This window comes from Lactuca virosa, chromosome 6 (genome assembly GCF_052849685.1).
Source record: "Lactuca virosa cultivar CGN04683 chromosome 6, Lactuca_virosa_CGN04683_v6, whole genome shotgun sequence".
In the NCBI taxonomy this organism is placed as follows: Eukaryota; Viridiplantae; Streptophyta; class Magnoliopsida; order Asterales; family Asteraceae; genus Lactuca; species Lactuca virosa.
Genome location: NC_136431.1, coordinates 92,039,743 through 92,066,757, shown reverse-complemented (window position 1 = coordinate 92,066,757; position 27,015 = coordinate 92,039,743). Strand labels below are relative to the sequence as shown.

General features: G+C 30.2%; 3 protein-coding genes across 4 annotated transcripts; all 3 read right to left on the bottom strand.

Moving 5' to 3' along the window:
* Positions 1–1,250: 1,250 nt before the first annotated feature.
* Positions 1,251–11,640, bottom strand: LOC145119460 (putative LRR receptor-like serine/threonine-protein kinase At1g56140). The gene is made up of 24 exons (XM_079055125.1): positions 11,403–11,640; positions 8,265–8,448; positions 7,623–7,694; positions 7,451–7,522; positions 7,289–7,360; positions 7,133–7,204; positions 6,949–7,020; positions 6,569–6,640; positions 6,424–6,495; positions 6,257–6,328; positions 6,089–6,160; positions 5,918–5,989; positions 5,716–5,781; positions 5,559–5,636; positions 5,384–5,428; positions 4,966–5,030; positions 4,488–4,867; positions 4,192–4,387; positions 3,956–4,099; positions 3,449–3,567; positions 3,145–3,355; positions 2,189–2,420; positions 1,942–2,092; positions 1,251–1,834 (listed from the first exon to the last, which is right to left on the bottom strand). Exons 1-24 carry the CDS (start codon positions 11,539–11,541, stop codon positions 1,445–1,447), a joined length of 3,120 nt encoding a protein of 1,039 aa, XP_078911251.1. The 5' UTR covers positions 11,542–11,640; the 3' UTR covers positions 1,251–1,444.
* A 2,608-nt stretch (positions 11,641–14,248) lies between these two features.
* LOC145121747 (putative LRR receptor-like serine/threonine-protein kinase At1g56140) lies at positions 14,249–15,476 on the bottom strand. Its single transcript, XM_079057448.1, has 4 exons — positions 15,452–15,476; positions 15,010–15,241; positions 14,777–14,927; positions 14,249–14,669 (listed from the first exon to the last, which is right to left on the bottom strand). Exons 1-4 carry the CDS (start codon positions 15,474–15,476, stop codon positions 14,271–14,273), a joined length of 807 nt encoding a protein of 268 aa, XP_078913574.1. The 3' UTR covers positions 14,249–14,270.
* Positions 15,477–17,344: 1,868 nt separating this feature from the next.
* On the bottom strand, positions 17,345–26,513 carry LOC145119033 (putative LRR receptor-like serine/threonine-protein kinase At1g56140). Of its 2 annotated transcripts, XM_079054678.1 has the most exons (24): positions 26,277–26,513; positions 23,953–24,136; positions 23,608–23,679; positions 23,447–23,518; positions 23,104–23,175; positions 22,919–22,990; positions 22,756–22,827; positions 22,337–22,408; positions 22,179–22,250; positions 21,750–21,821; positions 21,592–21,663; positions 21,411–21,482; positions 21,240–21,305; positions 21,072–21,149; positions 20,851–20,895; positions 20,718–20,782; positions 20,235–20,611; positions 19,944–20,139; positions 19,727–19,870; positions 19,096–19,214; positions 18,797–19,007; positions 18,270–18,501; positions 18,036–18,186; positions 17,345–17,928 (listed from the first exon to the last, which is right to left on the bottom strand). In XM_079054678.1, exons 1-24 carry the CDS (start codon positions 26,416–26,418, stop codon positions 17,539–17,541), a joined length of 3,120 nt encoding a protein of 1,039 aa, XP_078910804.1. In that variant the 5' UTR covers positions 26,419–26,513; the 3' UTR covers positions 17,345–17,538. The 2 variants fall into 2 exon arrangements, with proteins under 2 accessions (XP_078910804.1, XP_078910805.1); XM_079054679.1 differs by lacking the exons at positions 23,608–23,679; positions 23,953–24,136; positions 26,277–26,513 and having other exon boundaries at positions 23,441–23,458.
* Positions 26,514–27,015: the final 502 nt, after the last annotated feature.

Genomic DNA, 27,015 nt, shown 5'->3' with positions numbered 1-27,015 from the left:
TACACTACGATTTAGAATAATATCAATATTATATATTATTAATGCTAGTTTTATTTCAATTTATAGTAATTTTAAAAAAAAACTTTATAATAAAATTAGAATTTTTTCTTCAGATACCATGAATTGTCGTTGGTTTTCATTTTACTAACACTTCATTGTCATACTTTATAAATTGTTGTCGTATATAAAATAAAATTTGTTAGTTATGTATTTTCTTATTATTTTTTACTCTATTAATTCTCTTTTAAACTTTTTAAGTTACGTGGTGCCACAAAAGTTGCATTCCCTTCACTGTCACGTATGCGATACGTTAGTAATTAACACAAAAATGTGGTTTCTTACCATACCCAAGGAGTTGTGTCACACTCAATTTAAAATATTTATAATAAATATATAAATAAATTAAATTAAATTAAATTTAAAAAAAAAACATTTTTTTTTAAAAAGAAAAATGACCGATCAACGGTCGATTGGAATGGCAATAGAAAGAGCGGAGCGCTCCCTTGGAGTGCCACAGTGAGGTCTCTACCGCACCAAAACCGCAGGGAGGGGGCGATATTTCAAACTGATGTGGCAAGTGAGTGCACCCTCTACCGCACCCACTCCCTCAAGCCTAATAGATCAAGATTACAATTGCATCCCATGATCTTAGCTCCCAATTAACATATGTTAATACTTTTGATTTTTTTTCCCATTTTCAACTAAGTTTACATATTGTTTTTAAACTTTTTTGACGAATGGCAAATCATCTTTCTATAAAGCAATTTTCAGATTTAATCAATTTAGACTTAGATTTTACAAGTTCCAAAATCACCAAGATTTTTGTATAATGATAAGAATTAAAGTAGAAAATAAATAAATAATTCATCCTAAAAAAACTCACCTATAAAATCTGGATTTCCCATAACTTGATCTAGTTTTTTCATAATACCATTTGGTGCTTTAATATAATTTTTTTTCTATTCGAGTCATCTTACTGTTTCAGAAATCTTTAATACTTTTTCTTATTATTTGATTTTTTCTTTTGATTGATTCCTGTTAGTATGACATTTTGTGTGAATTTAACAAAATACACTATCAATAAACATTTCCAATCAACAGTAATATTTAAGTAGTATATTTTTATATTTTTTTTTTTTTGTATTTTTCTTTTTCGAGTTTTATAATCAAATAAAGTAAACAAGTTTTTCTCTTTTTCCTTTTCAAATTTTATAAATTATATCTACATATTTTTAAATAAAACACAAAAATTGGTTATTAAGTAGCCTGGCCCAGAACCAGTTTTGGGGCCTTTGAATCACTTCCTTCTTCACCTCACTCTATTAATTACAACACATTCGAAAAATAAAATGGAAGTTTAATTATCTTAAAACAAAAAGAGATACAAGAACGTAGAAATAGATGAAAATGTAGAATGTACAAGTTTCTGGCGTCTGAAAATACGTCACCTTCCTTCACGAAGACTCCCAGTGTTGATTAGCTCGGATATTATAGGTGATGACATTGACACTGACTCGATACCCGTTGAGGTTGTATTTGTAGTGATGGTTGTATTTTCAAATGACAAAGAAGGAGTTTCTTCATCATAAAAAGTGTTGGTTGTATCGTTGAAATCCCAATCGGTTAAATAACTTGGTTTTGTAGTGACTTGACTTATTTCAATGTCCCCTGAAAGCATTGGAATGACACGTGACATTGCGGGTCTTAAAGAAGGTGATGCTTGAACACACATGAGAGCTATTCCTATCATACGTCTGGCTTCTTGTTCATCAAAAGATGTTAAACATGGATCTACAAGCTCTAGGCTTCGGTTGCTTTCGTATAGACTCCATGCCTTGAAACACCATAAACATGTTAGGTTATTACCTATGGAATGGATTGTTAATTATGATTAACCAATTTTTATTTAGAAAAAAGAAAGACACTTTATTATCATCTTACCCATTGTAGAAGATACTTTTGTTCGGAATCGAGTTTGTCCTCATAATTGGGCCTCCCACTAACAATCTCAAGACACACAACTCCAAATCCAAAAACATCAGCTTTTGATGTTAAATGTCCACGCATTGCATACTCCGGTGCAAGATACCCACTAATATATATTAAAAAAAATATATTAGTGGGTTATTGAATAAACTATTATTATAATGTGTTTAAAAAATGTTGAAAAAAAAAAGAAAAAACTGACATGGTTCCTGCGACGCGAGTACTCATATGGGTTCTTTTATCATCGTATAGTTTTGCTAATCCAAAATCAGAAATTTTGGGGGATAAATCAGCATCAAGTAAGATATTACTTGCTTTCACATCACGATGTACAATTCTAGGTCTTGATTCTTCATGAAGATAAGCCAATCCTTTTGCTGTTCCTAAGCATATATTAAAACGTGTTGCCCAATCTATATGCACATTCCTTTTGCCTATTATAACATATCAACATACTTAGATTTGGATTTTGATTTTCACATTTGTTTTTGTATCGTTATTTATATATATCAAATGTTTTTTATTTGAGTAAGTATCCATACACCACTTAATGTGGAAAAAAAATAAACAAGACCTAAGTGTCATATGGATAAATGATGTATGTTTGGAATAAAAAGACTGTTTCTTCTGGGGGCAAAATGGACCTTCTGAACGCATGTAAATGACCATTTTACCCTTCTGTCTAGAACTGATGCCATATAACAAGCTACTATGTTTGAGGTAACAAGAGATGTCTGGATGGATTACCCAACATTCTCTCACTTAACTCATTAAGTCGCTCTGTATGTACTAAGTCACTAAAAAAGGGCAAATTGCAAGAAATAGCATGATACAAAACTTTTTTTTACCAATTTAGATAATGTAATTTAATTTTTACCTGTAAGGACAACATACTTGCATTTTTTTAATCCACAATAGAAACGTATTAACATACTTTTACCAATAATAGCAATATGTAACCCATAACAGGAACATACTTACAATTCCTTACTCATAGTAACAATGTGCTTACCTTTCTTTTTGATCTTATTAGATAATGTGGAAAAGGAAATATGTCTTCGATTTTTTGATCTTTTCCTTTTCTTTATGTTTAAAAAATGTGAACTATTATCACTAAAAGATAATAAAATTAAAAGGTATATAAAGATTTTTGCATACCAAAGAGTGCTTGATCAAGGCTTTTATTCTCAAGATACTCATAAACAAGAAGTCTTCTAGCTCCTTCAATACAACAACCATGTAACTTAACAAGGTTCCAATGTTGGACAGATGAAATGGTGGAAATTTCAGTTATAAATTGAGTCCTTCCATGGTGGGATGCTACTGAGAGTTGCTTCACTGCTACTACATTTCCATCATTCAATATCCCCTGTGACACATATTAACTGTCATTATTTGTTTATTTTTCACAAAAGGTTTAATACAAAACTTAATAGATAAAATAAAAAAAAAAAAAAAAAACCTTGTAAACAGGTCCAAAACCACCCTCTCCAAGCAAATTTGAACGACTGAAATCTGAGGTTGCAGTTTTTAGTTCTGCATAGGTATAAGTATTTATTTTTGGTCCCATGCCAAGAATTTCTGTGAAAAATAAAAAAGAAAAAGTAAAGAAATATGATTAGAAACTTCTATGGAATTACAATTAATTGTGTAGAATGGAAGAATATGGCATTAAGGTTTGTTTGGTTGGTTTGAAGGAATGGAATGAGTCATTGAGACATGTCTTTTGTTATGCAGAATTAAAAAAGTAAATGAAAGTAAGCTGATAAATAAAAAAAATGTTAGTTTATAATAAGTAACTTTAATCAGGTAAGATCTATATATTGCATATAAACATGTTTCATGTCCTTTTAAAAATATACTAATGTGTAATTCAAATAGTCAAAAAAAAAATATTTCACTTTATAAAATTGTTAACAAAAATAAAATATCGTATAAAACTAAATATCACGGAATAATTATTAGTTACCTTCTTCTTCCCCATCTTTTGACCTTCTCCTTTTCAAGTAAAATAAACCAAAAATTAAGAAAACAAGGGAGACAGATCCCACACCAGCTATGATACCAATTATCATTCCAGTATTATTTGAAGAATTACCCTTCACTTTGAAACCTAATTAAAAAAAAAAAAAAAAAAAAAAAAAATCAGAAATCATTAGATTTGAAATGAAATAAAAGAATATGTATGCATTTTATGATTTTTACCAGGAGTAACTCTAATGGCAGAAATTATAGGACCATAATCTCCCTCTTCAGGTATACAGCAAGTTCCTTTTCCAGCCCAAAAAAGATGGATTTCAATATGATTTTGTGTCACTGTCACATCAAAATTCTTTTCTATAGCTTTTCCAGCACCACCTGCTTCTTTTGATATATCAAAGTCCTTTTGTTCACGATTTCCCTGTAAAAAAAGACCAAAATACCCTCATTAATAAAAAAATGGAATATATATATATATATATATATATATATATATATATAATCTAAAATAGCAGTCTAACCTGGATGTAAATATCAAAGAGGCGCCTGGGGTGACCCTTCCAGACACTGGTGGATAAATTGAAGACAGTTTCAGCAAAGAAAAGGGTTATGGTGTAAGGACCATTTTGAAGCCCTAAACCATAGTATCTAAGGGACCCTGGAGATTTTCTTGAAGTTGTGAAAAGCTCAGGGTATCTTGTGTTATTGACTCGGATTGTTGTGGTTTGTATGAATGAAGGGTCATTGTTAATTCTGTCAATTACAACACCTCCATTGCTAACAGCCCATTTTTCTTTAAAATCATAGGAAGCGGGTCCCAGGGTTGTAGAGTTTTCTGTATCGAATTGTATGTTATTGGACCTTACTCCAGATCCACCACACTTGATTGCAAAGCTCGTATCTTTAGTAAAAAATAAGGATTATTAATTAAAAAAAAAAAAAAAAAAAAAGATAAGTTGGAGTGAAGATAAGAATGGAAAGAAGTAATGAGCAACTTACAAGGTGTTGTTGTGTTTCTGTTGCAAGGAAAGTCTCGTTGAAGACAATTTAATCCTGGGAAGTAACTGTAAATGGAGCATAAAGAAAAACAAGGTTAAAAAGAAATAATAAGAAAAAGAAAAGGAACGTTGACCATAGCTCTTTTGACTTTTCATAGCTTATTTGACCCAATAAACTTTTGAAAAAGCTCCCAAATAAAAGATATTTAAGAGTTAAGACTACCCTTTACACTCCAGATAAAATTTAAAATAATGAAAAAAGTGGCAACGATAAAATAACTGTTTTATATATTATTATATTTGATAATTTGAAGGTTAAAAAAATCAAAAGGCATGATTTGATCTTAAAAGTTATGTATGTGACATGACATCTTCCAACATTGACCATGCCTAATAGAAATGAGAATTTAAATGGTTACCTTATGTTTGTGCTATCAAATTTAAAGTTATTTGCCACCAAATTCCTGAAATACACAGGCAAACATTTCAATATATTAATAAAAATACAAAAAAAAGGAAAAAGAAAACAGCACAAACTAGACACATACTGGATCTCAATAATCAATAAATTTAAATTTTGAAAAGTAAATGTACAATTGGAGATCACGCATGGCCCATGATGGAAGCGCCCATTGAGGAAAAGTTCCAGATAGTTCATTGTAAGACAAGTCTCTGTGAAATAAAATTATATTAAATCAAGAAAACAAAAAAAAAAAAAAAAAAAAAAAAAGTAAATTACTAATCAACTTACATATTTTGAAGATTTGGACTTTTGTCAGGAAGAAGAGAACCAGACAAGCTATTGTTTCCAAGAAACCTAACCACAACAGATAATAATAATAATATTAATAAAAAAAGTTAAATTATTATATATATATATATATATATATATATATATATATATATATATATATATATATGTTATTGTATGAGAAACTGTAATGATAACTTACAAGGAAGTGAGGGCACTTATATTCATTAATGTTCGTGGTAGAGGACCACTTAAATTGTTGAAACTTAAATCCCTACAAAAAAAATATATTATAATAATATAATTATATTAGCTCCAGCTTTCTAGAGAATTGTGTAAAGTTGTTTGTTTACAATTTACATGAAAAACTTACAGTGTTTCTAGGTTTTGTAATCGATTGATGTCTGTTGGAATACGACCTGAAACTAATGCGTTTCTTATAATTCTGGTTGATATATTAAAAAAAAAATGGTTAGTAATTTGGAATATATATTTGAAAGTTGAAACATCATGTGAAAGAGATTTATGTTATGCATCTTACAAGTCAGATAGGTTCCTCAAATTGGTGATAAAGTTGAGAGATGAACTGACATTCTGCAAATCACTTATTCGCCTGTATAATTTCATGTATAAATTTAAAAGTAGTTCATTTATATAGATTCAGAATCAAATAAATCATGTATGTAGACAAAAAAAAGAGTAACTCACAAAGAGGTCAACGAGGTCAAATTTGAAAAAGTAGCTGGTATAGGACCTTCAAAATTATTCCCTTGAAGTCTCCTAAAATATATAAAAAAAAATGCAAATAAGTAAATGATAATTTTGTAGCTTAAATAAAACAATTCTTACTCACAGTCTCAATAATTTTGTCCAGTTTCCTATAAAATCAGGAATCTTTCCAGAAAAAGGGCTGTCTGATGCCCACCTGAAAAACCAACAAATAACTAAAAAAAAGGGCAACATATTTTATTTTTTACACATAATAACAACACACTTATATTTTTTTACCAACAATAGCAATATGTAGTTCCATTTTCTTTACACATAATAACAATTTTTACTCATATTAACAACATAATTACAGTTGTATATCAATAATAGCAATATGTAACAAATAAAATGTAGCAAATTTCAAGTACATTGCTATTATTGGTAAAAATGTAATTGTTCATATACTAATTTCTGGTTTAAAAAATAAAGAGATTAATGAATGGAGAGAAAAATAAATAATACATGTGACGCAATTCTCGGAGGTTGGCAAATGTGGAGGGAATTTCACCACCACAACCACAACTGTCCATATAACTGCAAATTTTTGTTAAAATTTAAAATTGAATGATTTAGTTTCCATTCAGATAGATAAAAAAAATTATTGTGTCATGTTATGTATAATTTAAATAATGTAATAAAAACGTACAGGCCCTGCATTTTGACTAGGTTTCCAAGTTCAGGGGGAAGAGTGCCTGAAAAATTATTGGAACTAATTGCCCTACAATAAAATTTAAAAGTTATAAACAAACAATAAAAGAACTATAAATACATTACAAAACAAACAATATTAAATGGCACTCACAGTAAATCTAGTTCTTTAAGATTTCCAATCTCCTTGGGTATTGTACCAGAGAACTGATTGTGGGAAAGTGACCTGTTCAGACAAATAAAAAAAAATTATTAAAAAAGGGTAATGTAGTCATTTTACATAAATAATATTGATAAATGAACATCCTACACTTACAAGACCACCATTGATGAAAAATTTCCAAGGAATGTAGGCAAGGGACCAGTGAAGTTGTTTTGATCAATTTTCCTGAGAAGTGAAAGATATTATTATGAAGAGTAACTTTTAGTAATAATTTTTGAGAAAAAAAAAAAAAAAAAGAATTGAAAGGTTAAAGAGAAATGCATACAATTGAGTAAGATAAGGTAGAGCAGTAAGTTCAACAGGAATAACCCCTTGCCTGCTAAGTTTACTGACTTTCCTGAAAACAAAAAGATGAAAAAGCTCAAGAAAAAGCATTTATGATTTACATTTACAGCAGACAGAAACATGTAAAAAGCTGTTATTAGGTAAAACTGATTTAATCTTTTTAACTTTCATCAAATGATCATAGTTCATACAGATATCAGACTGCTTAATGAATTTTGCATTTTACAAATGCACATCCAAAACACCCCCTTTTAAGTAAGTTTGATTATTGAAATCTTTAAATTTCATCAATACTTTATCTATTTACAGAACTTGTGATCACTTCCATATGAGATGAGCTAAATGCAAGAAATAGCTATGTACTTTCCATTTTTTTCCTTATTACAGCATTCTTCTTTCAAATTACATGTGGCTATAATAAAATTGGAAAGGACATTGCCATTTATTGCAGTTAGGCATTGTTATCCTTATTAATTAATCGCATAACACATTCATGTTTCTTATTATAGGGCCCTTTCAAGTTTCAAATTACATGTACATAATGAAATGGCATATAAGTGGGGTTGCTTTTTGATGAACTTAAATCGGAAAAGCGATTGATTGAAGAAGAGGAAAGACTTACAATTTGGTAATATGGCAAGTGGTGTTGCTGTCGAAGGTACAATTGCATTCGATTTGTGCGACGCCGTTTTCCTTGTCGAAATCTGGTCCGAGCGCTGTTCCGCTGCATGGTTCTCCGCTTATGTTCCATTCGTTGTTCGGGATTCGAACATCCCATTGGTCAAATATCGAATTCAAAGCTCTCACTGTTCAATCGATAAAAGAGAGCGATAGCTTATTGATCAATACATTATCTGGATTTTGGTTAGGGTTTTCTTTTGAGAATTTCAGAGAAATGTAAGAGCATCTTCAGTTTTAAATTACTCTCGATTTTTTTTCATATCTTTCTATTAATTTTAACCTTTAATTAAATGTTTAATAATTTTTTCGTTAAATTAACTAATTTATCTATACTTATAGAAATTAAAATATTTATATTTAGGGAATATTACTTATTAAGGTAATTAACTTTTCGGTATGTTCACATCTGGGTAACTATCTTTTTTTTTACACATTTAGGTAACAAACTTGTTGGAAGTGTTCACATATGACCATTATGACCTGCTATAGCAGGTTAAATCCTAGATGTGAACGCTTTCAACAAGTTCGTTACCTAGATGTGTAAAAAAAAATAGTTACTCAAATATGAACAAAACGAAAAGTAAAAATTAAATTACACGAATGGTCCCTGTGGTTGGGGGAATTTGTGTTTTGGGTCCCTAACTTATTTTTTTAACTTGGATGGTCCCTATTGTTTATTTTTGTTGCGCGTTTGGTCACTGTCTTACCTAAAAAGACTATTGTGCCATTATTAATTAATTTTCTTATTTATGCATTTATTTTTTACATATTTAAAAAAATTAATAGATTCCACATATTTGTATCTCCTCGGATGATCCCTACTGTTTATTTTTTTTAACTCGGATGGTCCCTACTGTTTATTTTTGTTACGCGTTTGGTCTCTGTCTTACCTAAAAAGACTATCAAACGACCCCTAAGATTACCTAAAGGTAAAAATTAAATTACACGAATGATATGTGGGGTATATTAATTTTTTAAATATATAAAAAATAAATACATAAATAAGAAAATTAATTAAAAAATAAATTAATAAGGGCAAAATAGTCTTTCTAGGTAAGACAGGGACCAAACGCGCAACAAAAATAAACAGTAGGGACCATCCAAGTTAAAAAAATAAGTTAGGGACAAAAACACAAATTCCCCCGAACCACAGAGACCATTCGTGTAATTTAATTTTTACTTTTCGTTTTGTTCATATTTGGGTAACTATTTTTTTGTACACATCTAGGTAACGAACTTGTTGAAAGTGTTCACATCTACGATTTTACCTGCTATAGCAGGTCATAATGGTCATATGTGAACACTTCCAACAAGTTTATTACCTAGATGTGTACAAAAAAAAGATAGTTACCCAGATGTGAACATACCGAAAAGTTAATTATAAGTCATATTCCCTTATATTTATTATGTAATATTTATAAAAAATGTTTGTATAAGATGTTGGTGGAAACAAAAAAAAATGAAAAAAAAAAAGTAGAAGAATATTTAATTTTTATTGAAACACATAAGTTGCTAAAAGGTCATCCTTTTCCAAAGATTTTTTTAGTGGTTTATAATTAGAGTAAATTACATGAATGGTCCCTATGGTTTAGGATAATTTGCACGTTTGGTCCCTAACTTATTTTTTTAACTCGGTAGGTCCCTACTATTTGTTTTTGTTACGCGTTTGGTCCCTGTCTTACCTAAAAATACTATTTTGCCCTTGAATTTTTTAATTTATTTAAATAGACACACCCCCAACCCCACCCCCTTCACTTTACCTTACCTGCCCCACCATTTTTTCTTATTTAAATAATAGTTTTTTAGGTAAGACAGGTACCAAACGCGTAACAAAAACAAACAGTAGGGATCAAACGTGTAACAAAAACAAACAGTAGGGATCAAGCGTGTAACAAAAACAAACAGTAGGGACTTTCCGAGTTAAAAAAATAAGTTAGGGACCAAACACGCAAATTACCCCAAACCATAGGGACCATTCGTGTAATTTACTCTTATAATTATTAATTCAGCAAATTGGAATTTAATGATTATTTTATGTGGAAAGTTGTTCAAAGGTCTTTTCTTTCCAAATTTCTTCTACGATTCCTGAAATCACATGTCCACGACTTTATGATTTAGAAATCGATTACATCCTAAAAGTCAAGTGTGAATATCTGACCATCAAATGTTAACTTCAAAATTAACAATTTTAGTCTTTTCTGGTATGAAAATAAATTTGCACTTACAATGTAATTATTGTTTCTTGTCTAAAATCAAATACAACATATATATATATATATATATATATATATATATATATATATATATATATATATATATATATATGTGTGTCTAAATATGAAATTTCAAATTTAAATAATTCATCATTTCAAAACTTCTTTTTTTATTTTCTTAAGACCACGTTTCCAGTCTAACTTCACTTATTATATCTATTTTTTTCAATATTCAACATTAAATTCCAGTTTACGTTTGTGAAAAAGTTATTTCATAGTATTATTATTTATTCGGAATGTAGGTTGTGTCTTAATTTAAACTATTAAACTCACAGCTTTTTAATTAAACCCTAGGTTCTTATTAAGTTAAGTTTAATTAATAGCAACAAGACAAGTAGACAGCAGTCGCATACAATCATACATATCCCGCTTATTTATTTATTTATTTATGAAAAGTACGGACGTTATTATATTCGGAAATTATGCAATTTTTGACTTTTCCGATCGTTGACAACTCCCTAATCCGCCGCAAGTATGAGCCGTCGAACGGGACAGCTAGGCCGACATCCAGAGAACAGATGGAAGCACGAGAAATCTATATACTAATTCTTGTTAATTCAATCTGAATATCTGATGCTGAACATTTTCGATTTGATTTCAACTAAGAACAAGAGACTGTGAATCAAGTCAAATGAGCTGTAACATAAGATACGAATATGAACCAACTGTGTATCAAAATATAGCATATCATGAGCTCGGAATTGATCCAAATGATTGATAATTAAGCTCATTTCTCATATATTAATCAGATAAAACTCGTAGTCGATCTAATGAGAATATGAGAGAGAGAGAGAGAGAGAGAGTACCTTCGGAAGGAACAGTTCGCGGAGTTTGAGCGTTGGATTTCTGGAACATGATGATGCAGAGGAAGAAGATGATGAATTTCGAAAATGAAATTGAAGAAGGCGGCGGCAGCGGTGGCGGAAACTTAGATCGGAAACCCATCGTCTCCGTTAAACGAGAGCGAGAGCGAGAGAGAGAAGAAGTCAAGTCAATTGAATAATGGACCAGTGGGTGTCAATGTAATGAATGTATGTGTATCTATCTCGTATTCTCATGTGTGCGAAAGGTTATTGAATCGACTGAAGAGGGATTGGGCTCCACGTGCGGGGTCAAAGTTTGATTTGGCCCATTATATAGGCGGTAATCAATAGTGGTTGACCCATTGACCATAAACATTCGTCAATTTTATCATTTTACTTTTTCTGAAACAAGTCATTACCACAAGATTGATGTAATAGTCAATGGTAACAATGCAGGGCTAGGGATAATAATAAAATAATAATAATAATAAATAAATAACATAGGAAAAGATGTGGAATATCTAGTAAAAGCGGTTTGTTGTGTCTTTGAATATGGCTTACATAATATCGATATCAGTTATATGGTTATATGATATTTTGTTGTGGCTTTGAATCTGTATTAGGTAATTTCAATAGGGATTGTATGGTTATATGATATCTTGTTGTGCCTTCGAATCTGCATTAGGGGTCTGGAGTCTCATATGATTACGTGATGCTGCTATCTCAAGTGTGTTTGGGTCTTTGGGATGACTTATGGTGGGTTCTATAAATCGGTGGCTCAAAGCAGTTAAAAATGATAATGTCTTAATCTAATTAGTAAAAAAGCTTGGGCTTAGGGTTGTCTTTTTTTATTAATATTTTTGCCTTTTTTTTCCAATTAGGGCATAGTACTTTGAAAAGATTATAAAACTGGGACAAAAAAGTAAGATGTTAAAACTTTTTTGTTTCAAAAACTAAAATTGCACAATAGTCATTGCATATACAAGAAAGTAATTGGATTTAAGAGCCAATCTAAACACAAGAAAGAGTAAAAAAAAAAGCAACCATTACATTTCAAAATGAATAAAAAAACTAGAATCTAGCAAAACATAAAATGTCAATAGCAATGACGAAATTCTACAAGTGAGTAGCAGCAGCCACTGTTGGTGTTACAACATTCATCATCATCACATGAGTTCTTGGGATTTCCTTAAACATCTCCTCACTTTCTTCCTGAACTCATCTCTTTTATCTCTTCATTCTTTCTATAATTACACCAAAAAAAACACACACATCTTAAACCAATGCTCAATAAAAGAAACAAATAACACAAGGGCAATATGGTCATTACCGTAACTTCGACAATTGCAAGAGATTCGTCATTAGGGCTTGAAAGCATTGAGATAATACTCAACACTATGCTCTCCAACTGTAAAGTACAGTTAAAGTAAATTTTGTGTTTGGATTTGATAAGAACACAAGGGTATTTTTGAAAAATAGTCATTAGGATCATCACTAGGGAGATGGAGAATTGAAATACAAACCTTCCCATCAAGGTAAATTGTAAACACCAAAATAAGTCTTTAATATTTTTTTGCATATTTAGTCCTTAATATTTGTTTTGTTGCAAAATAAGTTTTTTTTTGTTTTTGTACTCATTCAGTACTTATGATTTATTTTGCAAAATAGGTCTCATGTAAGATATTGTAAGAAAAACCTAAAGAAATCATCATAAGTATTGAATGAGTATAAAAACAAAAAGGACTTATTTTGCAACAAAAGAAAATATTTAGGACTAAATGTGCAAAAAAATATTAAAACTAAATGTGTACAAAGTGATAAATATATTATTTTTTTAAGTCATTTTTTCCGACTAACCTAGAGTAGCCGGTCATAAGGACTGAATGTGTACAGTTTAATAAGTAGAAGGAGTAAATGTGGACGAAAAAAACTAGTAACCAAACATTTACAAATCGAAAAATATATTATCTTCTTATTATTATTTCTTTGTATATAGCCGCAAAAAGTCAAAAACCATTATGAAGGCTTAAAATGGCTCTTTGCTCTTGACCTTATATCCACGACTCACACTCATCAGAGAAAGAGACATTTCCATTTTGTTCTTCTAGGCTCAAACTCAAATATTTAATATACAAATCAAAGATAATATGTTCTACAAAACCTTATATTAACTTTTAAATATTAATACCAACTAAATTTATTTTTCTAATTTTAATGTATGCTTAAATAATGACAAATCAAAAAGTTGAATTTATATAACATTTTAATTAGATAAAAATAAATTAATTCTTTACAAAAACATTGAAAATGTTAACTATTAAAGAAAATTTGTAAGAATATATTAGAAAATTAATACAACAAAAAGAATGGTATAGTAATCTCTTTCCAAATCTTATTACAGTTTTATTTTAATAAAAACACTATAGATATGATTACTATTTGGTTAATACTCTCTTTTGCATATTAAAATAACAATATATTAACAAAAGAAGTTACTAACAAAAATTAATGGAACAAAAGTAGGACTCTTTATGAACTGATCTATATATATTCTTAAAAACTCGATTTAGGACTAATTTTGATCCGGTTTAAAAACTGTTTATGATTGAAACTGATTTGTTTATATCGATCCCTTGACAAAGATAGGCAGGTCCAATCAATCCACTATTTCTTAGGACTAGTTTTGGTTTTAGGACTAATTTTGGTTTTGGACTTTTGCTAATCTCTACATAGCCCATCCAATCAATTAAATAACTCGGTTTTGCATATACAATCATTGAACTTCTTCAACTTACTCTACTAATTACAACACATTCGAGAATTCTAATCTTAAAATATACAATGTACAAGTTCCTAGCGTCTGAAAATATGTCACCTTCCTTCTCTTAAACTTTCATTGTTGATCAGCTCAGACATGATTATAGGTGAAGTTGACTCAATACCCGTTGAGGTAGTTGTGGTTGTATTTGTATTTGTAGTGATGGTTGTATTTTCAAATGACAAAGAAGGAGTTTCTTCATCATAAAAAGTGTTGGTTGTATCGTTGAAATCCCAATCGGTTAAATAACTTGGTTTTGTAGTGACTTGACTTATTTCAATGTCCCCTGAAAGCATTGGAATGACACGTGACATTGCGGGTCTTAAAGAAGGTGATGCTTGAACACACATGAGAGCTATTCCTATCATACGTCTGGCTTCTTGTTCATCAAAAGATGTTAAAGATGGATCTACAAGCTCTAGGCTTCGGTTGCTTTCGTATAGACTCCATGCCTTGAAACACCATAAACATGTTAGGTTATTACCTATGGAATGGATTGTTAATTATGATTAACCAATTTTTATTTAGAAAAAAGAAAGACACTTTATTTTCATCTTACCCATTGTAGAAGATACTTTTGTTCGGAATCAAGTTTGTCCTCATAATTGGGCCTCCCACTAACAATCTCAAGACACACAACTCCAAATCCAAAAACATCAGCTTTTGATGTTAAATGTCCACGCATTGCATACTCCGGTGCAAGATACCCACTAATATATATTAAAAAAAATATATTAGTGGGTTATTGAATAAACTATTATTATAATGTGTTTAAAAAAAAAAAGAACTGACATGGTTCCTGCGACCCGGGTACTCGTATGGGTTCTTTTATCATTGTATAGTTTTGCTAATCCAAAATCAGAAATTTTGGGGGATAAATCAGCATCAAGTAAGATATTACTTGCTTTCACATCACGATGCACAATTCTTGGCCTTGATTCTTCATGGAGATAAGCCAACCCTTTTGCTGTTCCTAAGCATATATTAAAACGTGTTGCCCAATCTATATGCACATTCCTTTTGCCTATTATAACATATCAACATACTTAGATTTTGATTTTGATTTTCACATTTGTTTTTGTATCGTTATTTATATATATCAAATGTTTTTTATTTGAGTAAGTATCCATACACCATTTAATGTGGAAAAAAAATAAACAAGACCTAAGTGTCATATGGATAAATGATGTATGTTTGGAATAAAAAGACTGTTTCTTCTGGGGGCAAAATGGACCTTCTGAACGCATGTAAATGACCATTTTACCCTTCTGTCTAGAACTGATGCCATATAACAAGCTACTATGTTTGAGGTAACAAGAGATGTCTGGATGGATTACCCCACATTCTCTCACTTAACTCATTAAGTCGCTCTGTATGTACTAAGTCACTAAAAAAGGGCAAATTGCAAGAAATAGCATGATACAAAACTTTTTTTTACCAATTTAGATAATTTAATTTAATTTTTAGCTGTAAGGAATTGGAAACAAATCATTTATAGTTTAATACGAGTGGCATTGCTATCAATGAAATCATTTTTAATTTGGTTTTTTGGTAATTATGCCAAAGTAAAAAGTCTTTCAGTTGCCAATTGGTTATAAAGTTGATAGTTGATACTTATTTTATAAAAATTAGTAATGATTTGAATACAACTCCTCCTAACACTTTCTTAATGATTTGTGTGATTAGTACACCCGTACAACGTTTGTCAACTTCCCAACCACTATTACTAATCTACGATTGTGACATACTATACTACATAATAAATAAAAATATGTCATATGTTATTTTTTTAAAGTTTATATTTAATTTTTCTAGCTTTATTTTTAAGATGATACTCGATAGCCTTACATACTTTCCTTTAATTACTTTACAAATAAAATATTACACTACGATTTAGAATAATATCAATATTATATATTATTAATGCTAGTTTTATTTTAATTTATAGTAATTTAAAAAAAAAACTTTATAATAAAATTAGAATTTTTTCTTCAGATACCATGAATTGTCGTTGGTTTTCATTTTTCTAACACTTCATTGTCATACTTTATAAATTGTTGTCGTATATAAAATAAAATTTGTTAGTTACGTATTTTCTTATTATTTTTTACTCTATTAATTCTCTTTTAAACTTTTTAAGTTACGTGGTGTCACAAAAGTTGCATTCCCTTCACTGCACGTATGCGATACGTTAGTAATTACCACAAAAATGTGGTTTCTTACCATACCCACGGAGTTGTGTCACACTCAATTTAAAATATTTATAATAAATATATAAATAAATTAAATTAAATTAAATTTAAAAAAAAAACATTTTTTTTAAAAAAAAATGACCGATCAACGGTCGATTGGAATGGCAATAGGAAGAGCGGAGCGCTCCCTTGGAGTGCCACAGTGAGGTCTCTACCACACCAAAACCGCAGGGAGTGGGCGATATTTCAAACTGATGTGGCAAGTGAGTGCACCCTCTACCGCACCCACTCCCTCAAGCCTAATAGATCAAGATTACAATTGCATCCCATGATCTTAGCTCCCAATTAACATATGTTAATACTTTTGATTTTTTTTCCCATTTTCAACTAAGTTTACATATTGTTTTTAAACTTTTTTGACGAATGGCAAATCATCTTTCTATAAAGCGATTTTCAGATTTAATCAATTTAGACTTAGATTTTACAAGTTCCAAAATCACCAAGATTGTTGTATAATGATAAGAATTAAAGTAGAAAATAAATAAATAATTCATCCTAAAAAACTCACCTATAAAATCTGGATTTCCCATAACTTGATCTAGTTTTTTCATAATACCATTTGGTGCTTTAATATAATTTTTTTTCTATTCGAGTCATCTTACTGTTTCAGAAATCTTTAATACTTTTTCTTATTATTTGATTTTTTCTTTTGATTGATTCCTGTTAGTATGACATTTTGTGTGAATTTAACAAAATACACTATCAATAAACATTTCCAATCAACAGTAATATTTAAGTAGTATATTTTTATATTTTTTTTTTTTTGTATTTTTCTTTTTCGAGTTTTATAATCAAATAAAGTAAACAAGTTTTTCTCTTTTTCCTTTTCAAATTTTATAAATTATATCTACATATTTTTAAATAAAACACAAAAATTGGTTATTAAGTAGCCTGGCCCAGAACCAGTTTTGGGGCCTTTGAATCACTTCCTTCTTCACCTCACTCTATTAATTACAACACATTCGAAAAATAAAATGGAAGTTTAATTATCTTAAAACAAAAAGAGATACAAGAAAGTAGAAATAGATGAAAATGTAGAATGTACAAGTTTCTGGCGTCTGAAAATACGTCACCTTCCTTCACGAAGACTCCCAGTGTTGATTAGCTCGGATATTATAGGTGATGACATTGACACTGACTCGATACCCGTTGAGGTTGTATTTGTAGTGATGGTTGTATTTTCAAATGACAAAGAAAGAGTTTCTTCATCATAAAAAGTGTTGGTTGTATCGTTGAAATCCCAATCGGTTAAATAACTTGGTTTTGTAGTGACTTGACTTATTTCAATGTCCCCTGAAAGCATTGGAATGACACGTGACATTGCGGGTCTTAAAGAAGGTGATGCTTGAACACACATGAGAGCTATTCCTATCATACGTCTGGCTTCTTGTTCATCAAAAGATGTTAAAGATGGATCTACAAGCTCTAGGCTTCGGTTGCTTTCGTATAGACTCCATGCCTTGAAACACCATAAACATGTTAGGTTATTACCTATGGAATGGATTGTTAATTATGATTAACCAATTTTTATTTAGAAAAAAGAAAGACACTTTATTTTCATCTTACCCATTGTAGAAGATACTTTTGTTCGGAATCAAGTTTGTCCTCATAATTGGGCCTCCCACTAACAATCTCAAGACACACAACTCCAAATCCAAAAACATCAGCTTTTGATGTTAAATGTCCACGCATTGCATACTCCGGTGCAAGATACCCACTAATATATATTAAAAAAATATATTAGTGGGTTATTGAATAAACTATTATTATAATGTGTTTAAAAAAAAAAAAAGAACTGACATGGTTCCTGCGACCCGGGTACTCATATGGGTTCTTTTATCATCGTATAGTTTTGCTAATCCAAAATCAGAAATTTTGGGGGATAAATCAGCATCAAGTAAGATATTACTTGCTTTCACATCACGATGCACAATTCTTGGCCTTGATTCTTCATGGAGATAAGCCAACCCTTTTGCTGTTCCTAAGCATATATTAAAACGTGTTGCCCAATCTATATGCACATTCCTTTTGCCTATTATAACATATCAACATACTTAGATTTTGATTTGGGACCTAGACACAAGGGTAAAACAACCATTTACTCTCATTCAGTAGAAAAAAGAAAGTCTTAGCTCATTAAGTGTTGTATGGATAAATGATGTTTGTTTAAAGTAAGTGTTCTACACACAAAGACTGTTCCTTTTTTGAGCCGAATAATATGGCTGAGCGCGAGTAAATGACCATTTTACCCTTCTGTGTAGAAGTGATGTTGAATAATAAATGACTGTTTGTTTGAGGTAAAAAGGTATATAAAGATTTTTGCATACCAAAGAGTGCTTGATCAAGGCTTTTATTCTCAAGATACTCATAAACAAGAAGTCTTCTAGCTCCTTCAATACAACAACCATGTAACTTAACAAGGTTCCGATGTTGGACAGATGAAATGGTGGAAATTTCAGTTATAAATTGACTCTTTCCATGGTGGGATGCTACTAACAGTTGCTTCACAGCTACTACATTTCCATTATTCAATATTCCCTGTGTTACATATTAAAACATCATTATTGTTTATTTTTAACAAAAGATTAATTAAGTATATGCACAAAACTTAATAGATAAAAAAAACCTTGTAAACAGGTCCAAAACCACCCTCTCCAAGGAAATTTGAATGACTGAAATCTGCAGTTGCAGTTTTCAGTTCTGCATAGCTATAAGTATTTACTTTTGGTCCAATGCCAAGAATTTCTGTGAAAAAAAAATAATAATAAAATAAAAAAAAAAGTAAAGAAATTGCAGTTGATTGCGTAGGTAGAATGGAAGAATATGGCATTAGGGTCTTTTTAGAACGATGGAACGGAATCACAAAGGAATGGAATGGATCATTACATTCCATTGTCATGTTTGGGTGGGTTGAAGGAATGGAATGAGTCATTGAAACATGTCTTTTGTTATGTAGAGTTAAAAGAGAAAATGAAATTAAGCTGATAAATAAAAAATAAAAAAAAATATTAGTTTATATAAGTAACTTTAATCAGGTAAGATCTATATATGGCATATAAACATATTTCATATGCTTTTAAATGTATACCACATTTCATGTCCTTTTAAATGTATACCATTACCATTTATAATATAACATTCCATTCCATCTTCAACTATTGCATACCAAACACACCTACACAATAATAATAATAATAATAATAATAATAATAATAATAATAATAATAATAATAATAACTGATATAATTGTTAGTTACCTTCTTCTTCCCCATCTTTTGACCTTCTCCTTTTCAAGTAAAATAAACCAAAAATTAAGAAAACAAGGCAGACAGATCCCACCCCAGCTATGATACCAATTATCATTCCAGTATTATTTGAAGAATTACCCTTCACTTTGAAACCTAATTAAAAAAATCAGAAATCATTAGAATCAAAATAAAATAAAAGAATATGTACACATTCCATGATTATTACCAGGGGTAACTCTGATTGCAGAAATTAAAGGACCATAATCTCCCTGTTCAGGTATGCAGCAAGTCCCTTTTCCAGCCCAAAAAAGATGGATTTCAATATGATTTTGTGTCACTCTTACATCATAATTCTTTTCTAAAGCTATTCCAGCACCACCTGCTTCCTTTGATATATCAAAGTCCTTTTGTCTTCGATTTCCCTGGAAAACAGGAAAGAAAAAATAAAATCAGAGAGTGTTTGGTTCAACGGAATTGGAATTCGAGATTCCATTCCATGGTCTGTTTGGTTGCCAACCTGGATGTAAATATCAAAGAGGCGTCTGGGATGACCCTTCCAGACACTGGTGGTTAAATTGAAGACAGTTTCAGCAAAGAATAAGGTGATAGTGTAAGGACCATTTTGAAGCCCTAAACCATAGTATCTAAGGGACCCTGGAGACATTCTTGAAGTTCTGAAAAGCTCAGGGTATTTTGTGTTGTTGACTTGGATTGTTGTGGATGCTATGAATGAAGGGTCTTTTCTGTCAATTACTATACCCCCATTGCTCACAGCCCATTTTTCTTGAAATAAATAGTAGGATGCGGGTCCCAAGGCTGTAGAGTTTTCTGTATCGAATTCTATGTCATTGGACTTTACTCCTGATCCACCACACTTGATTGCAAAGCTGGTATCTTTAGAAAGTAATAAAGATTATTATTAATTAAAAAAAGAAAAGATAAGTTGGGATGAAAATAATGAAGTGAAGATAAGAATGGAAAGAAGTAATGAGCAACTTACAAGGTGTTGTTGTGTTCCTGTTGCAAGGAAAGTCTCTCTGAAGACAAACTAATCCTGGGAAAATACTGCAAACAAAAATAAGAATTAAAAAAAGAGAGAGAGAGAGAAAAAGAAAAAGAATTTGATTGGTTACCTTATGTTTGTGCTGTCAAATTTAAAGTTATTAGCCACCAAATTCCTGAAATTAGCACGTAAACATTCCAATATATTAATAGAATTACAAAATAAAAAAAAATAAAAAAAGATTCACTTTTGCAAATGAACAGGATTAAGAAACACAAAATAGGTACATATTGAATCTCAGTGATCAAGATATTTAAAAAAGTAAACATTGAAACATGAAAGTAAACATACAATTGCAGATTAGGCATTGCCCATGATGGAATCACCCACTGAGGAAAAGATCCAGAGAGTTCATTGTAAGACAAATCTCTACAAAATAAAAAATTGTTAAATCAAGAAAAAGAAAAAAGTAAATTAACTTAAACAGTAAAGATGTTCAAGTAGCTGTAATCAACTTACATATTTTGAAGACGTATGCTTTTTTCAGGAAGAAGAGAACCAGACAAGCTATTGTTTCCAAGAAACCTGACCACATCAAATAACACAACAGATAATAATAATAATATTATTAATAAAAACAGTTAAATTATTATATATGTTATTGTAAGAGAAATTGTAATGAAAACTTACAATGAAAGGAGGGAACTCATATTCATTAATGTTTGTGGTAGTGGACCACTTAAATTGTTGAAACTTAAATCTCTACCAAAAAAGAAATAATAAAGTAATTATTATATAATATTATCTATATCTCCTGCCTTCTAGAGGACTGTGTAAAGTTGTTTGTTTACAATTTGCATGAAAAACTTACAGTGTTTCTAGCTTTTCCAATCGATTAATGTTTGTTGGAATAGGACCTGATACTAATGCATTTCTTATAACTCTGGTTAAAAAGATGAAAAAAATGGTTAGTAATTTGGTAAAGATTTGAAAACATCATGTGAAAGAGATTTATGTTATGCATCTTACAAATCAGTTAGGTTCCTCAAGTTGGTGATAAAGTCAAGAGATGAACTGAAATTCTGCAAATCACTTATTCGCCTGTAAAATTTCATGTATAAAATTAAAAGTTATTCATATATATAGAGTCAGGATCAAATGAGGAATTAAAATTTGGTGAGAATTGAGAAACAATTAACCATGGCCATTGATTCATTAAATCAATGGTCATTAGAAGTGGCAATGAGCCAGTGATTGTAATTAATTAGAAAATTATGTCATTTATATATGGGTTTAGTTTGATTATATGCGTAATATTGTCAATTATGATAATTTATTTAATTCACAATACTCTCAATTCCAAATGACTCATTATAATTTACTTGTGGTGATTCAATACGTATCATGACTCACATAATTTAGATAAATGATAAAGATAGAGAGAAAAATTGAACTCACAGAGAAGTCAACAAGGTCAAATTTGAAAAAGTAGCTGGTATAGGACCTTCAAAATTATTCCCTTGAAGTCTCCTAAATTATCAAAAAAAAAAATGCAAAAATAAGTAACTGATACTTTTTGTAGCTTAAAATTTTGAGATATAACCATTCTTACTCACAGGCTCACTAATTTTGTCCAGTTTCCTATAAAAGCAGGTATCTTTCCAGAAAAAGGGCTATCTGATGCCCACCTGAAAACCAACAACATATCTCATACTAAGCAAATAATTAGAAGTTGCATTTGATTTTCAATTATACTAAAAAAAAAAGGTAAATTACATGAAATAACAACATACTTTAAATAATAGCAATTTTCTTACAACTTTTAACCATAATAACAACAAAGTTACATGATGCCCATAATGCCCTTTCACTAAAAGATGTTTCTTATAGAATCAGTGAGATGTAAGTATGTTGCTATTATGGGAAAGGAATAAAGTACATTACCCATATTGGTAGTGAGAGGAATGTATATTGATAATAATTCCATGATTTTCCCATAAAAAATAAAGAGATTAATGAGAGAGAAAAATAATACATGACAATCATATTTTGGAGGTTGGCAAATGTAGAGGGAATCTCTCCACCAGCACCACAACTGTCTAGATAACTGCAAATTTTATATAAAATCAGATATTATATTATATAATATAATAAGCTTGTTGCATATATAATTTATATATATTCTAATAATAACATACAATTGCTGCAAGTTGACTAGGTTTCCAAGTTCTGGGGGAAGACTTCCTGAAAAATTATTGGAACTTATAGCCCTACAATAAAAAAGACAACATATTAACATAACATGTCGCATAATAGTTCTTTCTAATTTATAAAAATTGACTGCAATAAATTTGCATACAAAATGACATTAAAAAGCACTCACAACATATTTAGTTCTTTAAGATTTCCAAGCTCCTTGGGTATGGGACCAGAGAATTGATTGTGGGCAAGTGACCTGTTCAGGAAAACAAAAATAAAAAAGTCGACAATATGAAAGTATTAAGCAAAAAAAAAATTGACAATTTTAAGATATATATATTTTTGGAATGATATATTTGATGGGATAAATCTGAACATACTATGCCACATGCAACAAAAAAATGTTCTAGGAGTATAAGATTTCAGATTAAGATTATATAACTTGGATGCTATTTATGTGCATTAGGTAAAACTAAATGATTCAACAAAACTTTATCCAAAAAAATAAATAAAAATCATACACTTACAAGACCACCATTGCAGAAAAATTTCCAAGGAATGGAGGTAAGGTACCAGTGAAGGCATTCTGATCAATTTTTCTGCATAAGTGAAAGATATTATGAAGATTGATTTGGATTAATACTTTTGAGAAAAAGAAAGAATTGAAAGGTTAAAGAAAAATACATACAATACAGCAAGATAAGTTAGAGCAGCAAGTTCTTCAGGAATAACCCCTTGCCTGTTAAGTTGACTGACTTTCCTGGAAACAAAAAGATGAGAAATCTCAAGAAAAAACATTTTTCCCTTATTACAACATTGTTCTTTCAAATTACACATGGACATGACAATGACATGGCATAAAAAGTTGTGATTTTAAAATTATTATAGCATTACACATTCATTTTTTTTCTTATTATAGGGTACTTTCAAATTACACATGCATTATGCATAATTACATGGCATGCAAGTAGGGTTGCTTTTTGATAAATTAAAACTGGAATAAGTGATTGATTGAAGAAGACGAAAGACTTACAATTTGATAATATGGCAAGTGGTGTTGCTGTCGAAGGTACAATTGCATTGGATTGCTGCAATTCTGTTCTCGTTGTCGAAATCTGATCCGAGCGCTTTTCCGCTGCATGGTTCTCCGCTTATGTTCCATTCGTTGTTCGGGATTTGAACATCCCATTGTTGAAATATCGAATTTAACGCTCTCACTGTTCAATTGAAAAAAAAAAAAAATAGAGCGATTGCTTATTCATCGATCGATGCTCGTTGCTTCAGGGTTTCGTTTAGCATATACGATTGAGATGCTGAGATGCATAGTAGTAGTCAAAGTGAGTTTGACCAAAAGACTAGCAACTGTCGGTTTTACCCGGAGTCATTAATATTTGGAAATACATTATTTTTGGCTTTTGGTTTTTGGTTAGGGTTTTCTTTTGAAAATGTCAAAAAAAAAAATTAAATAAATAAATAAAAGAAAAGGACAAAAACGCGATACGTTTACAGTTACACCATTTCTAATGGTCGTTAATTCAAAAACGCAATTCTTTGGACTTTGGAGAGACAAGGAAAAACATTAATGGTCGTTAATTCAATATTTTATTATTGTTATATCTAATAAAACACCTCTAATTGAGAGATTCAATATTCATAAATGTAAGTTAGTATTGTTTGGTAATAAACATATTTACTAACTTAGAAACATATATATTGAAATGAGTTGAAGGAACTGTTGTAGTTCTAAAATAGATAGAGATATAGTAAATGAAGCAAGAGAATACCACAAAGGTCAAAGCCTATTTATGACAAATATAGTCAAGGTCAAAGAACCATATAAGATTGCACCGTTTCAGAGCAACACGTATGTTAGCAATACTTGCAAGTTTTTGATATGGTTGATGGACAATTAGACATATTGTTTTATATTTTATAAAGTTCTTTAAAAATATAAATATAAATTTATAATTTAAATCATTAGCATCCCAGATAAAAAGTATCATCAAAATCCTTTGAAAGTTACATCAAATGGTTTTTATTTTTAGCTATTTTATTAGGGAAAATATATAAATGTCACAGAATTTTGACAACGTGTTTTAGTTTCGTCAATAAAAGTCACAAAAGATTGATACATTTTATTTTGTTGACCACTTTGACTTGCTATCATTTGTTATGGCAGGTTAACAATAGAATTTTCGTCAGAATTTAATAGCTTTATTAAAATACATATCGGCTAAATTTGACCAAAAAAAATATTATTGTAACTATTTTAACATGCTAATCGATATATAAAAAAAATGTCAAATTTAGATAGCTTGGATTGGATTGACGAAAATATTTATTATTGTATTTATGATAATGCTTGTATAAAAAACATAAAAACTAGATGCTCAAATACGTGTGTGTGAAAGTTGTTAATTTATGTGAAAAGTTGTTAAAAGGTCCTCTTTCCAAATATCTTTGACGATTCCTTAAATCAAATGTCCAAGACTTTATTATGATTTAGAAGTCAATTACATCCTAAAAAGGAAGTTGGCAACTCTGACCAGCAAATGTTAATGTGAAACTTAGAATCAAATAACTGTTTTAGTCTTTCTGCTTTGAAATTAAATTTGCGTAATGTTATTATCGTTTCTTTGTCTAAAAATATTTTTTCCGTTTTTCTCAAGACTACGATTCCAATCTGACTTTTCACTTATTAATTCTATTTCTTTTTTTAATATTCAACAATAAATTCCACTACAATATTTTTTTCAATTTATGTTTGTGAAAGTTATTTCGAATAAATGTAGATTGTGTCTTAATTGAACTCACAGCTTCTTAAGTTGATAATGTACACATTTTTTTTTTTTTTTGGAAATCAGCTAAACAATATATTAAAAGGGCAACACCTAGCAAGAAGCTAGATGAGCCAAGCATAGTGTTACTATGATAATGTACACATATATCCTTTTATTTATTTGTTTATTTATTTATGAAAAGTACGTACATTATTATATTACGAAAATTATGCAGTTTTGGACTTTTCAGATCGCTGACAACTCCCTATTCGGCAACAGGACAGCTAAGCCGACATGAACAGATGGTAGAACGAGAAATATGGATACTAATTCTTGTTAATTCAATCTGAATATCTCTGATGCTTAACATTTTCGATTTCGTTTCAACAAAGAACAACACGGTGAATCAACTCAAATGATCAGAATATTCGAATATGAAGCGATTGTATCAAAATACAACATCATGAGCTCGTAATCGATCCAGATAACTGATAATTAAGCTCAAATCTGATATATTAATCAGATTAAACTCGTAGGCGATCTAATGAGAGAATGACAGAGAGAGTAGTGATCGTACCTTCGGAAGGATCAGTTCGCGGAGTTTGAGCGTTGGATTTCTGGAACATGATGATGCAGACGAAGAAGATGAACAAATTCCAAAAGGAAATGGAAGAAGACGGAGGAATAACCGGTGGCGGAAACTTAAACCGGAAACTCATCGTCTCCGTTAACAGAGAACGAGACAAAGATTCAAAGAGGAAGTCAAGTGAATAATGGATCAGTGGGGTGTAGATATGTAAATAATGGATCAGTAATAATGTAATGTTGTATCTACCTGAGAAAAGGGTTTTTGAATCCACCGAAGAGACATGGGCTCCCATTCCCATCTGGGGAGTCAAAGTTTGAGTTGGCCCATTAAATATGTGGTTATTAATAGGATTGACCAAAAACATTCGTCAACGTTATTGTATTCATATTCATCAAATTTAAGCTTCATAAAACCTGGATAAATGATGTGATTTGATTATTTGATTTGTGGGTTTAAAATTTCGTTCGTATATTTAAATTCCCAACAGTCAGAGAATTTAATTAAACTGGAATCACCAAAAAAGTATTGATGTAATAGTCAATGGTAAAGCTCTCATGTACATAACAAAGATATTTGAAAAAAAATAAGGCGACAATTTATGTGGAGCGATGGAAATGATAAGAATAAGATCTATTGGGGCTTTGCGGTCAAAAGTTACTATGAGGATCTTTGTGCAAAATAACTTACAACATAAACAATCTATTTAATAGATTAGTTGTGAGACCTA

What these genes read in the sequence shown, in the direction of transcription:
- LOC145119460 (XM_079055125.1), bottom strand. Translation starts at nt 11,541, where the DNA reads ATGGGTTTCCGATCTAAGTTTCCGCCACCGCTGCCGCCGCCTTCTTCA. An exon ending in GCCATGCGTGATCTCCAATT is followed by an intron (nt 5,429 to 5,558) that starts GTACATTTACTT and finishes TGTGTATTTCAG; the next exon opens with GAATTTGGTGGCAAATAACT. An exon ending in TGCCATTAGAGTTACTCCTG is followed by an intron (nt 4,100 to 4,191) that starts GTAAAAATCATA and finishes TTTTTTAATTAG; the next exon opens with GTTTCAAAGTGAAGGGTAAT.
- LOC145121747 (XM_079057448.1), bottom strand. Translation starts at nt 15,476, where the DNA reads ATGGTCATTTACATGCGTTCAGAAG. An exon ending in CATTTACATGCGTTCAGAAG is followed by an intron (nt 15,242 to 15,451) that starts GTCCATTTTGCC and finishes ATGTTATAATAG; the next exon opens with GCAAAAGGAATGTGCATATA. An exon ending in ACCCGGGTCGCAGGAACCAT is followed by an intron (nt 14,928 to 15,009) that starts GTCAGTTCTTTT and finishes AATATATATTAG; the next exon opens with TGGGTATCTTGCACCGGAGT.
- LOC145119033 (XM_079054678.1), bottom strand. Translation starts at nt 26,418, where the DNA reads ATGAGTTTCCGGTTTAAGTTTCCGCCACCGGTTATTCCTCCGTCTTCT. An exon ending in TCTTTGATATTTACATCCAG is followed by an intron (nt 20,140 to 20,234) that starts GTTGGCAACCAA and finishes CCTGTTTTCCAG; the next exon opens with GGAAATCGAAGACAAAAGGA. An exon ending in ACCCGGGTCGCAGGAACCAT is followed by an intron (nt 18,187 to 18,269) that starts GTCAGTTCTTTT and finishes AATATATATTAG; the next exon opens with TGGGTATCTTGCACCGGAGT.